This window comes from Eptatretus burgeri, chromosome 6, assembly GCF_056783735.1.
Source record: "Eptatretus burgeri isolate ZD-2024b chromosome 6, Ebu_testis_v1, whole genome shotgun sequence".
NCBI classification, from domain to species: Eukaryota; Metazoa; Chordata; class Myxini; order Myxiniformes; family Myxinidae; genus Eptatretus; species Eptatretus burgeri.
In genome coordinates this window covers 69,174,006-69,186,471 of record NC_140966.1, presented here as the reverse complement: position 1 = coordinate 69,186,471, position 12,466 = coordinate 69,174,006, and the positions used below count along the sequence as shown (strand labels likewise).

Genomic DNA, 12,466 nt, shown 5'->3' with positions numbered 1-12,466 from the left:
ATCAAAAATGGCGCTGCAGGATGTGACGTAATTAGTTTTGCAGGCCCTTCGATTCGCTTCTTTCATATCTTTAATGAATTTTCGACGCGAACTTTTATTGCCTTCGTCAAGACACTTTCATCAGCGATAGTTTTCTTGATAAATCTCATGTTCGTGTAATTTGATTTTTTATATATTTTTTTTAACGAAACTCTTGAGTTGCGAGACATTCACACAACAACAGTGACAAACAACAACAACAACAAACATCAACAAACAACTACAAACAGATTTAAATGTTCGACTGGGCGGCGCAATTTCTAGTGAATCGTGGTACAGTATGTTTTTTTGTTTTTTTTAATATGGAGTAGTTTTCCATGTTCGTCGATTATTATTTTCCTGTAAATAAATTTTGATTCGTCAAGTGTTCATTTTTCACCTCGTTTGATGACGTCCTTTTTCTCCGTTCTCTTCAGGGACTGAGGCTCCGTCCCAAAGACGCAGTGGGCCAGAGGAACGAGCTTGTCTGAAGCATGCTCGGGCCTACTCAGGCCTCGGATGGTTTACTGTAAGCTCTATTCGCTGCCGTCTCGATCAAATCGTGCTCACCTTTCCTGAGTGTTTTAAATTGTTCTCCTGAGGTGTTTGTGGAGCATCCATATATAATGTATATATATATATATATATATATATATATATATATATATATATATATATATATATTATTTATCTATCGTTTTTGTGTACTCTAAGTGTGAGGTATTTTGCGAACGACATTAGTCGTTGAAGAGATTACAGTAGATCCATGAATGATCGAGGGGAACGAGTTCCGAAGATCGTTATTTAGTTTTCTCGGATATTTTGGTTGACGGGGCACTTTAGTATCTTGATTAAATTGAGCAACAACAACAACAACAACAGGTGGTCAACAACACGTGAAATTGAGCATCAAATGTTTTCTACAACCCATTAACCCTACCCATGCCAACGTTCTCACGAGCAGATTACTGTTGTTGGATCTGACGATGTACGGGTGAATGTGAAAATGAAGACTGTTGGTCTTGAACCTTCGTCTGGCACATTACATGGTGGCAGGCAGTGTGACCACCACTCATTTTCATAAATGCCAAGGTGAGCCAATGAAAAAAGCCAAGAATTCACAAGGTTTTGGAAAAGCGATGATAATGTCTATCAGCGGTTGTACCAGGCTGATCCCCCAGCTGTCGAGTTGGACGTCAAGGGTGTTACAATCCCTGTTGCTGACCCTCGAATCAACTGTGGTCCACCTTCGCTTGTGGAAACACGGGCTGCGGTGAACCAGTTGAAACGGGGCAAAGCTCCAGGGATCTGTGGCATCCATGCTGAACTTCTCAAGACTGGTGGAAATGCTGCACTCGTGTCGTTGCATGCAGTTTTGTGCTCTGCCTGGAACACAGGCATCATCCCAACTGACTGGAAGAGGGGCCTTGTTGTCCCTCTCTGGAAAGGGAAGGGTGATCGCCAAGACTGCAACAACTACCGAGGGGTGACGCTGCTCTCAGTGCCGGGCAAGGTCTTTGCTCGGATAATTCTTGATAGGGTTCGCCACCATCTGCTTGAGCACCAGCGTCCAGAGCAGTCAGGCTTTACACCAAAGAGGTCAACGATTGAACGTATCCTTGCCCTTCGTGTCCTCACTGAACGCAGACGAGAGTTTCGGCAGGGGCTGCTTGCAGCCTATGTTGATCTCTGTTAAACGTTCGATTCAGTGAATCGGGATGTCCTCTGGAGGATTCTTGGTCTTCGTGGGGTGCCACCAAAACTGATCGATCTGATGTCTGAACTCTACTCTGTTACTGATAGTGCTGTGAAGTGTGGTGGTACCATCTCTGACTTATTTCCAGTTGTTACTGGAGTTTGTCAGGGGTGTGTACTGGCCCCCACACTTTTCAGCACTTGTATGGACTGGATTTTAGGGAGGATGTCGGAGAGATCAAGTTGCGGTGCATCGTTTGGCAATGTCAAGATCTCGGACCTTGATTTTGCAGATGATGCAGTCATCTTTGCGGAGACCTTAGACATCCTCTTGGGGGTCCTCGAGGTGCTGAATGAGGAGTCGGAGCCGTTGGGATTACAGGTTTCTTGGGTCAAAACTAAGATCCAGGCTTTCGGTGACATCTTGGATGCTGCTGTCCTGTCTGTGTCTGTTTGTGGTGAGGATGTTGAGGTCGTGGAGAGATTCACTTACCTTGGCAATGATATTCATGTCTCTGCTGGCTGCGAGTCAGAGGTCAATAGACGTCTGGGTCGGGCCTGGGGAGTCATGGATTCACTGGATCATGGGGTGTGGCGCTGCCGGTACCTGTGCGGGAGGACGAAAGTCCGAGTCTTCAGGTCCTTGGTACTTCCGGTCTTGCTCTATGGGTGCGAGACTTGGACTCTGACCAAGGATCTGAGACGGAGACTTAATTCCTTTGGTACCAGGTCTCTTCGGAGAATCCTTGGCTATCGCTCGTCGGATTTTGTGTCCAACGAGCGGTTGCTGAGAGAGACTCGGATGAGATTTGTTACCTGCATTGTCCGTGAGCGTCAGTTGCGGCTGTATGGACATGTGGCTCGTTTTCCTGACGCTGATCCTGCTCACCAGATTCTCTCAGCGAGGGAGTCTCATGAGTGGAGGAGGCCAGTGGGCCGACCACGTGCCTCATGGTTGCAGCAGGTTGACCATCATCTCAAGGAGATGGGGATGGGCCTGGCATCTGCCTGGGGGATGGCCAGACGGAGGCCCCTGGAGTACCGGCGGAAAGTGGACGCAGTGACGCGCTGTTCTGGCACATGCTCCCATACCTGACCTGACCTGATGATAATAGAAAACCAATCCGCCAAGGCGAACAACGAATAGCCAAGATCTTGTGGAAAAATAGCCAAGGAAGTGGTCACTCTGGTGGCAGGGCTTATTCACGTTGACCCATAATGGAGTGTTTTAAACCACTCCCACCACTGGCTCTGGATGATGCTTCAAACCTCTGCGATGCTTGGTGCCAATGAAGACTGCTGTTTGAACTGTTCTTGTAATCATCAGGACAGAGTTCGGAATCGATACCAGAGAGCAAGAAAGTCGCCATCTTGTTGCATTGCGCCGGTGAGGCTGCGTTTGACGTGTACAACACATTCACGTTCAGCGAAGCCACGGGACAGCAAGACGCTCGACTCTGTATGTGAGAAGTTCGAAGGATATTGTAATCCGCGAATGAATGTAGTTTATGAAAATGCACCGTTTTTGGGAAACCTGACAGCAAGACTGTCAACCTTAAAACCAGTATGTCACCAAGTTGAGGACGAAGGCCAAATCATGCAGTTTTGCGGGAACCGAGACCATGGTTCAAGACTATGTAGTTTTAGCCATGTCGGATTTACGCATAAAGGAGCGTTTTATTCCACAAAAAGGATCTTGACCTCACCAAAGTGGTGGACATGTATGCAAGAGCAGCTGACGTGGTTTTTCTCCATCAAGTATCTTCTACCGTCTACTCTCCGGTCTCGCCCCCCCCCGCTTTGTCTGAAATACGCCCCCCCAAAACGTGCATTGTTGTGTACTTCAGTATGCCATTTGGAAGATATTGTTTCAGCAGAATGCCTTTCGGACTACTTTTGGTTATCTCAAAGGGGTGTATTTCATTGCCGATTACATGATTGTAGCTGTGGCTGACAAAGCTCAACATGACGAGATTGTGGGCAAACTACTCAAGTGTGCTCGGTCTTGTAACGTAAAATTTAATTGTCAGATGATTCAATGGAAGGTGATAGAGGTCAGCTTTATGGGACACCTCACTGCCGAAGGCCTTTGGCCTGATGCGACCAAAGTACAAGCAGTCACAAACTTGTCAACACCCATGTCCAAAGTGGACCTTCAGTGTGCTTTGGTAGTTTTTAACTTCCTCTCACATTTCGTACCCAACATGTCGACTATCACGTCTCCGCTATGTGACTTACTGAAGGATGCAGAATGGCAGTGGTACCCTAAACACGCTGCAGCATTAAAATCCCTCAGACAGGCAATTTCCCCTGCACCAGTTCTGAATTTCTTTGAGCCTTCCAAACCATGTCATCCAAGCTGACGCATCATCGACTGGCCGAGTAGCATGTTTGCTACAACAAGGACATCCAGTTGCTTATGCCTCTCGTTCGCTATCAGTGGCAGAGCAAAATTGTGCTCGGATAGAAAAGGAAATGCTTAATGTAGTTTTTGTGATAGAAATGTTCCACCACTACATATATGGGTTGAAGACAGAGGTGCGAACAGACCATAAGCCACTGGTGATCATCGTGAGAAAACTGCTTCACAGAGCGTCACCCAGATTACAATGGATGTTGCTTCATCTTCTCTGTTATGACTTGGAACTCAAATATTTGCTTGGCAAGTTACTGTATGTTCCTGACACTCTCTCTGGAGCTCCTACTGACATTGTGCCAACTGCCAGCATTTTATTCAAAGACATGCAGATGAGGGTACACCAGTTGATATCCCAGTTGACAGTAAGCAAATGCAAATTAGAGACCTTGCACCTCAGATGATAACGTTCTTCAGCTTTTAGCTGGATTCATCGTAAATGGATGGCTATCCCACAAAGCCAATTTGCCTCCCAGCATCAAGCTGTATTGGGACAACAGACGTGACACCTTGCCCATGGTCTGCTCTTTGCTGGGGAATGCATAATAATCCTGACAGCGCAACGTCGTCCATACCCCTCTTCTGCCTTACCTCTATTTCCCGCCTTCCCTCTTCTTTTTCCTTCCCTCTCTTTTTTCCCCCTCTTCCCTCTCTTTTTCCCCCTCTTCCCTCTCTTTTTCCCCCTCTTCCCTCTCTTTTTCCCCTCTTCCCTCTCTTTTTCCCCCTCTTCCCTCTCTTTTTCCCCCTCTTCTCTCTCTTTTTCCCCCTCTTCCCTCTCTTTTTCCCCTCTTCCCTCTCTTTTTCCCCTCTTCCCTCTCTTTTTCCCCCTCTTCCCTCTCTTTTTCCCCCTCTTCCCTCTCTTTTTCCCCCTCTTCCCTCTCTTTTTCCCCCTCTTCCCTCTCTTTTCCCCCTCTTCCCTCTCTTTTTCCCCCTCTTCCCTCTCTTTTTCCCCCTCTTCCCTCTCTTTTTCCCCCTCTTCCCTCTCTTTTTTCCCCTCTTCCCTCTTTTTCCCCTCTTCCCTCTTTTTTCCCCTCTTCCCTCTTTTTTCCCCTCTTCCCTCTTTTTCCCCTCTTCCCTCTTTTTCCCCCTCTTCCCTCTCTTTTTCCCCTCTTCCCTCTTTTTCCCCTCTTCCCTCTTTTTCCCCTCTTCCCTCTTTTTCCCCTCTTCCCTCTTTTTCCCCTCTTCCCTCTTTTTTCCCCTCTTCCCTCTTTTTTTCCCCTCTTCCCTGTTTTTTCCCCTCTTCCCTCTTTTTTCCCATTTTCCCTCTTTTTCCCATCTTCCCTCTTTTTTCCCATCTTCCCTCTTTTTTCCCATCTTCCCTCTTTTTCCCCTCTTCCCTCTTTTTTCCCCTCTTCCCTCTTTTTCCCCTCTTCCCTCTTTTTTTCCCCTCTTCCCTCTTTTTTTCCCCTCTTCCCTCTTTTTTCCCCTCTTCCCTCTTTTTTCCCCTCTTCCCTCTTTTTTCCCCTCTTCCCTCTTTTTTCCCCTCTTCCCTCTTTTTTCCCCTCTTCCCTCTTTTTTCCCCTCTTCCCTCTTTTTTCCCCTCTTCCCTCTTTTTTCCCCTCTTCCCTCTTTTTTCCCCTCTTCCCTATTTTTTCCCCTCTTCCCTCTTTTTCCCCTCTTCCCTCTTTTTTCCCCTCTTCCCTCTTTTTTCCCCTCTTCCCTCTTTTTTTTCCCCTCTTCCCTGTTTTTTTCCCCTCTTCCCTCTTTTTTCCCCTTTTTCCTCTTTTTTCCCATCTTCCCTCTTTTTTTTTCATCTTCCCTCTTTTTTCCCATCTTTCCTCTTTTTTCCCCTCTTCCCTCTTTTTTCCCCTCTTCCCTCTTTTTTCCCCTCTTCCCTCTTTTTCCCCTCTTCCCTCTTTTTCCCATCTTCCCTCTTTTTTCCCCTCTTCCCTCTTTTTTTCCCCTCTTCCCTCTTTTTTCCCCTCTTCCCTCTTTTTTTTCCCCTCTTCCCTCTTTTTTTCCCCTCTTCCCTCTTTTTTTCCCCTCTTCCCTCTTTTTTTCCCCTCTTCCCTCTTTTTTTCCCCTCTTCCCTCTTTTTTTTCCCCTCTTCCCTCTTTTTTCCCCTTTTCCCTCTTTTTCCCCTCTTCCCTCTTTTTTCCCCTCTTCCTCTTTTTTTTCCCCTCTTCCCTCTTTTTTCCCCTCTTCCCTCTTTTTTTCCCCTCTTCCCTCTTTTTTTCCCCTCTTCCCTCTTTTTTCCCTCTTTTTTTCCCCCTCTTCCCTCTTTTCCCTCTTTTTTTCCCCTCTTCCCTCTTTTTTTCCCCTCTTCCCTCTTTTTTTCCCCTCTTCCCTCTTTTTTTCCCCTCTTCCCTCTTTTTTTCCCCTCTTCCCTCTTTTTTTCCCCTCTTCCCTCTTTTTTTCCCCTCTTCCCTCTTTTTTTCCCCTCTTCCCTCTTTTTTTCCCCTCTTCCCTCTTTTTTTCCCTCTTCCCTCTTTTTTTCCCTCTTCCCTCTTTTTTTCCCCTCTTCCCTCTTTTTTCCCCTCTTCCCTCTTTTTTCCCCTCTTCCCTCTTTTTTCCCCTCTTCCCTCTTTTTTCCCTCTTCCCTCTTTTTTTCCCTCTTCCCTCTTTTTTCCCCTCTTCCCTCTTTTTTCCCCCTCTTCCCTCTTTTTTCCCCTCTTCCCTCTTTTTTCCCATTTTCCCTCTTTTTTCCCATCTTCCCTCTTTTTTTCCCATCTTCCCTCTTTTTTTCCCATCTTCCCTCTTTTTTTCCCATCTTCCCTCTTTTTTTCCCATCTTCCCTCTTTTTTCCCCTCTTCCCTCTTTTTTCCCCTCTTCCCTCTTTTTTTCCCCTCTTCCCTCTTTTTTTCCCATCTTCCCTCTTTTTTCCCCTCTTCCCTCTTTTTTCCCCTCTTCCCTCTTTTTTTCCCCTCTTCCCTCTTTTTTTCCCCTCTTCCCTCTTTTTTTCCCCTCTTCCCTCTTTTTTTTCCCCTCTTCCCTCTTTTTTCCCCTCTTCCCTCTTTTTTCCCCTCTTCCCTCTTTTTCCCCTCTTCCCTCTTTTTTCCCCTCTTCCCTCTTTTTTCCCCTCTTCCCTCTTTTTTCCCCTCTTCCCTCTTTTTTTCCCCTCTTCCCTCTTTTTTCCCCTCTTCCCTCTTTTTTCCCCTCTTCCCTCTTTTTTTCCCCTCTTCCCTCTTTTTCCCCTCTTCCCTCTTTTTTTCCCCTCTTCCCTCTTTTTTCCCCTCTTCCCTCTTTTTTCCCCTCTTCCCTCTTTTTTCCCCTCTTCCCTCTTTTTTCCCCTCTTCCCTCTTTTTTCCCCTCTTCCCTCTTTTTTCCCCTCTTCCCTCTTTTTTCCCCTCTTCCCTCTTTTTCCCCTCTTCCCTCTTTTTTCCCCTCTTCCCTCTTTTTCCCTCTTTTTTTCCCCCCTCTTCCCTCTTTTCCCTCTTTTTTTCCCCTCTTCCCTCTTTTTTTCCCCTCTTCCCTCTTTTTTCCCCTCTTCCCTCTTTTTTCCCCTCTTCCCTCTTTTTTTCCCCTCTTCCCTCTTTTTTCCCCTCTTCCCTCTTTTTTCCCCTCTTCCCTCTTTTTTCCCCTCTTCCCTCTTTTTTTCCCCTCTTCCCTCTTTTTTCCCCTCTTCCCTCTTTTTTCCCCTCTTCCCTCTTTTTTTCCCCTCTTCCCTCTTTTTTCCCCTCTTCCCTCTTTTTTTCCCTCTTCCCTCTTTTTTCCCTCTTCCCTCTTTTTTTCCCCTCTTCCCTCTTTTTCCCCCTCTTCCCTCTTTTTTCCCCTCTTCCCTCTTTTTTCCCCCTCTTCCCTCTTTTTTCCCCTCTTCCCTCTTTTTTCCCCTCTTCCCTCTTTTTTCCCCTCTTCCCTCTTTTTTCCCCTCTTCCCTCTTTTTTCCCCTCTTCCCTCTTTTTTTCCCCTCTTCCCTCTTTTTTCCCCTCTTCCCTCTTTTTCCCCTCTTCCCTCTTTTTTTCCCCTCTTCCCTCTTTTTTTCCCCTCTTCCCTCTTTTTTCCCCTCTTCCCTCTTTTTTTCCCCTCTTCCCTCTTTTTTCCCCTCTTCCTCTTTTTTCCCCTCTTCCCTCTTTTTTCCCCTCTTCCCTCTTTTTTTCCCCTCTTCCCTCTTTTTTCCCCTCTTCCCTCTTTTTTCCCCTCTTCCCTCTTTTTTCCCCTCTTCCCTCTTTTTTCCCTCTTCCCTCTTTTTTTCCCCTCTTCCCTCTTTTTTCCCCTCTTCCCTCTTTTTCCCTCTTTTTCCCTCTTTTTTTCCCCTCTTCCCTCTTTTTTCCCCCCTCTTCCTCTCTTTTTCCCCCCTCTCCCCTCTTTTTCCCCCCTCTTCCCTCTTTTTCCCCCCTCTTCCCTCTTTTTTTTCCCCCTCTTCCCTCTCTCTCCCCCCTCCTTCCCTCTTCCTTCCCTCTATTACTCCCCACTTCTTCCTTCCCTTCGATCTTTTTATTCGTCTGCTATCTCCCTTCCCCATGTTTTAAATGCACACCACAGAGCAAAGGGTGAATCCAGTATTACGATGTAATGAATATTACTATTAATCGTTTGCTTATCTGCAAGCATTTATCTGACATCGAACTGGTAACAAAATATAATTTTATGAAGCTGCGATTTTTAAAAAAAAATTTTTATATAATGGTGGCCTCCAGATAACCATTTTCATGATTTGCATTATTGATCTTGTAAGAATGTTTTTTTTTTTTTTTTTTTTTTTTTAGCTCATGGATCTCAACATTATTATTTATTTTTTAAATAGAAGAGGCTCTTAAAAGTCCTTTTGTTTTTTTGTGCATTTCTGCAGGACGACCAGCTTAACTGTTACCCGAGCCTGTTGAATGCATTGTTTTCTTGCGCTGGTTACTGGGAATGGCTGGCCTCCCACATTGCTACGACAGCAACAGCAGTGATACGGAATATTGGGAACAGCAGGTGGACACCCTGGGCCGGCGGCGACGCTACTCAAAAAGGCACAGGTACACTTGTTCCAGGATTTTTTTTTCTTTTCTTTTGGCCAAGCAGTGAGGTTTTTATTTTTATTATTTTTATTTTTTAATATGGCTGAATGAGGTTTTCATAATGTTGTGAAGTGAATTCCTTGTTTAATTTGCTCTTTGAAAATTTTTTTTAAATCCCTTTGTTTGTTGTGCTCTGTATTACTGCAGTTTGGTTGTTATTATCTTGCCAAAATGAAGTTTTTTTGCGCATGAAAAATGAATGAAAAAAAAAAAAATTTGCAAAATATGTTAGTCAGCTTGTATGTTTTTTTATTTTTTTATTTTATTTTTTTTGTTTGTTTGTTTGTCTGTAATCGTGTATAAAAAATTCTGCAGAGCACAGTTATCATTGGAAATTTTTGTAACTTCGCATATCAGAAGCCTATAGAGGTCCCTTTCAGTGCACAAAATTTTGAAGGTCACGGTCACTTTGTCGCAAATTAGGGGAGTCGACGAAACCCTTATTTTTTTGAGTAATTTTGATCGGATCGTCTTCAAACTTCATGGGAATATAGTTCATGGTCTGGCGCTCAGCTGATTAATTTTTGGTGGCGATTGGCCTTGACCTTCATGGTTAGCGCCTCAGGTCAAACATATTTGACCCCAAGGTCAAATTTTCAAGTTTGAGGAACCATATCGTGTTGTACCTCAAATTGAACACCTCGATGAGTGCTTTCTAGATATGTCAAGCTTGAGACATTATGACGTCATTTGGTGACGTTATGAGGCAAAAGCATATTTTTCATGGTTACTCTGGAGAACGATTCTCATCGGAATCTCTCGTAGGCAGATATTCCTCAAGGAGTCGCTCCTGGTGGATAGCAGCTCTGTTCACCTCAGTGTGATCTTAAAGAAGTCACACGTGGTCACCTTTTGGCAAGATACGGGTCACCCTGCGGGTGAAATTTGTTTATTTTTTTTTTCTTTTTCCAACTTGAATTGGTTTGTCATTTGCACTCCTGTTTTGTGATATTCTTTTCTTATGAACTCTTGCTCAAAATGCATGCTGCTATCTCAAAAACAACTTTATTTATATTAATATGAGCTTGTCGTTTAATTGTGGACTAAGCTTGTTGGAAAGTCAATTGCAAAAACGCATAGTTACAAAGTGAAAAGTTACATTCTCTGAGTCTGTCATTAACATTGCTCCCCTGCCCTAGCCATCCTCTTATGTTTCATTTGATTACTGAAAGTGTTGACGTACATCACACAGTGTTTGTGTTGGTCAAAACATTAGTACAGACTTAAATTCCTGGTTGAAACTCATCTGCTCTGAACTTTTTAATCATGTGATGGTACATGTTACCTGTTATCATTACACTATCATAACTTTATTGTTATTGTCCGAAGAACTTGAAAATTGACAGGATTGACTTTTAACAACAACAACAACAACTTCATCATCCTGGACCTTAGGGAGTGAGGAAACCAATTTGCACATTTTTCTGTAGTTTTTGTTCATCATCTAACTGCTTGTCTGTAATCACTAAACACTGTAAGACAGCACTAATGATGATTTCTTCTTTAAAACAAGTCCAACATCCAACATATTGAAATAAACAAGTCTAACATCCCTGGCAGTTTCCCACAATTAATGGTGTTAAACATGTCCGAATTGTGTAATTACATCTGCGGAACATTGAGAATTTGTTGCTTGTACCGATAATGCTGCTGTAAGAATCATTTAATTTTAATACTCGAGGCAGTCTCGTGTTTTGCCTTGTCAGTTGGTTCTTTTTTGGCCATTGTAATAGTGGCACTATCACAGTGGCCACATCAATAATTTCTGTGAAGTTAGACTTGGGCACGGCATTGATTTGTATTTAAGTGCTCAACTGAAAATGCAATACACAATTGTTGATTCGGTTTGTTACCCCTCTTTGTTTTCTTTATTGAGCCTTTTTTGGACCATTTCTCTCATCACTCAAGTAAACATTCATGAAACCATTTATAGGCAGATATTTGTATGGCACACGACGTTTGTATTGCTTGGTTGTGGATTGTATTGCTACAGCAGTTTGGGGCAATGCAGGGTGACGTACTAGTTTCATCCGAATCGGTCTATAAGTTCTTGAGATATCCCGCACACAGAGAAACATCGGTGAAAACATAACCTCATGTCCATCTTTGGCAGATGGAATAAAGAGAAATAACTTGAGCGTAAAATTTCTATTAACCGGTGGCTTCATTTATATCTGCTATAAATGGACGAGGTGCATGTGCGCACGCGTGCCGTGCTTTTTTAGGTCATCTCTACCGAGATGACCAAATGTCCGTACGTCCATCCGTCAATTTTTCTTTCCGATCTTTCTTTCCGAACAAAATTTCGATTTTTTATTTTTTATTTTTTATTTTTTTTTTATTTTTTTGCATTTCTACATGTTATGAGTGATTTCCAACAAAAAAACATGCCAAAATTATAATTGCGGCTGATTTTAGAACTTCAGGTGGATATGCCCACATAAAATCAATTTCTGTCTCAATGAATTATCTAGTTATGAGGAATGAATTGAGTATGTAAAAGTTAAAAGTAAAAGGAAAAGTTGCAAACTATAACTGTGAGTACTGTTGACGCCAAATTGAATGAATAGGATATCAGGTTCACTTGAGTGACCTAGCAGTATTGGCGGCGGAGGTTTTGCACTCTACCGAGTGCTCCCCCTCTAGTTTTTGTCTGTTTTGTAAAGAATGACAGGAGAAGCTTTTGATATAATTTGTTGAACCAACAAACGGATTCTTGATGGACGAAGTGAGATAAGGCATTGAAGGAATCTACTCCAAAGACTTGGAACCGTTACAGGCAGGTAATCTGCTCGAATTTAGGGTTCGATTCCAGGTTCAGATGGAGGGAATCTATTATAACTGGGTAATTGATTCTTTCACCCTAATGTGTAATCATGCAAAGATGAAGTGATTAGACTATGGGGCCAAAAGGTCAAAGAATAGAGGTCAAGTTAGGTTAAAAAAAAATTCTGTCACCACGCTAACTTGTGAACCAGTCGTGTGATTTTGACCAACCTTACCATAAGTGTGTATTATGATGCAAATATGAACTGATTCGATTTTGGCATCAGGAAGTCAAAAGGTCAGAATCTGTTGTAGGTTTTCGTGACAGCGATAACTAACTTACGAATGGCTGAAGGGATCCAAGTCAAACTTGGTACATAAACATATCATGATGTAAAGATAAACTGATTAGATTATGGGGTCAAAAAGTCAGAGGTCCTGTTGGGTAAAAATTCTGTTATTGTGCTAACTTGTGAACCAGTGATGAGATTTTGACAAAACTTGCTACATACAAGTCAGGTCAGGTATGGGAGCATGCGCTGGAGCAACACGTCGCTGTGTCCACTCTGCCGGTACTCCAGGGGCCTCTGTCTGGCCATCTCCCAGGCAGCTGCCTGACCCATCCCCA

The 12,466-nt window shown here is 43.7% G+C and overlaps 1 protein-coding gene across 6 annotated transcripts in view; it reads left to right on the top strand.

Annotated features, from left to right (window-relative positions):
* The first annotated feature begins 234 nt into the window (after window positions 1-234).
* The window catches only part of BTBD10 (BTB domain containing 10), a 148,890-nt gene continuing 136,658 nt past the window's right edge, over window positions 235-12,466 (top strand). For 3 of the 6 annotated variants that reach the window (XM_085885544.1, XM_085885543.1, XM_085885542.1), the window contains exons 1-2: window positions 342-547; window positions 8,859-9,030. In XM_085885544.1, coding sequence (XP_085741670.1) covers window positions 8,924-9,030 — 107 coding nt within the window. In that variant the 5' untranslated portion in view covers window positions 342-547; window positions 8,859-8,923. Of the gene's footprint in view, window positions 318-341; window positions 548-8,858; window positions 9,031-12,466 lie in introns of those variants that run through there. The other 3 variants (XM_085885540.1, XM_085885541.1, XM_085885549.1) reach the window with 3 other exon arrangements.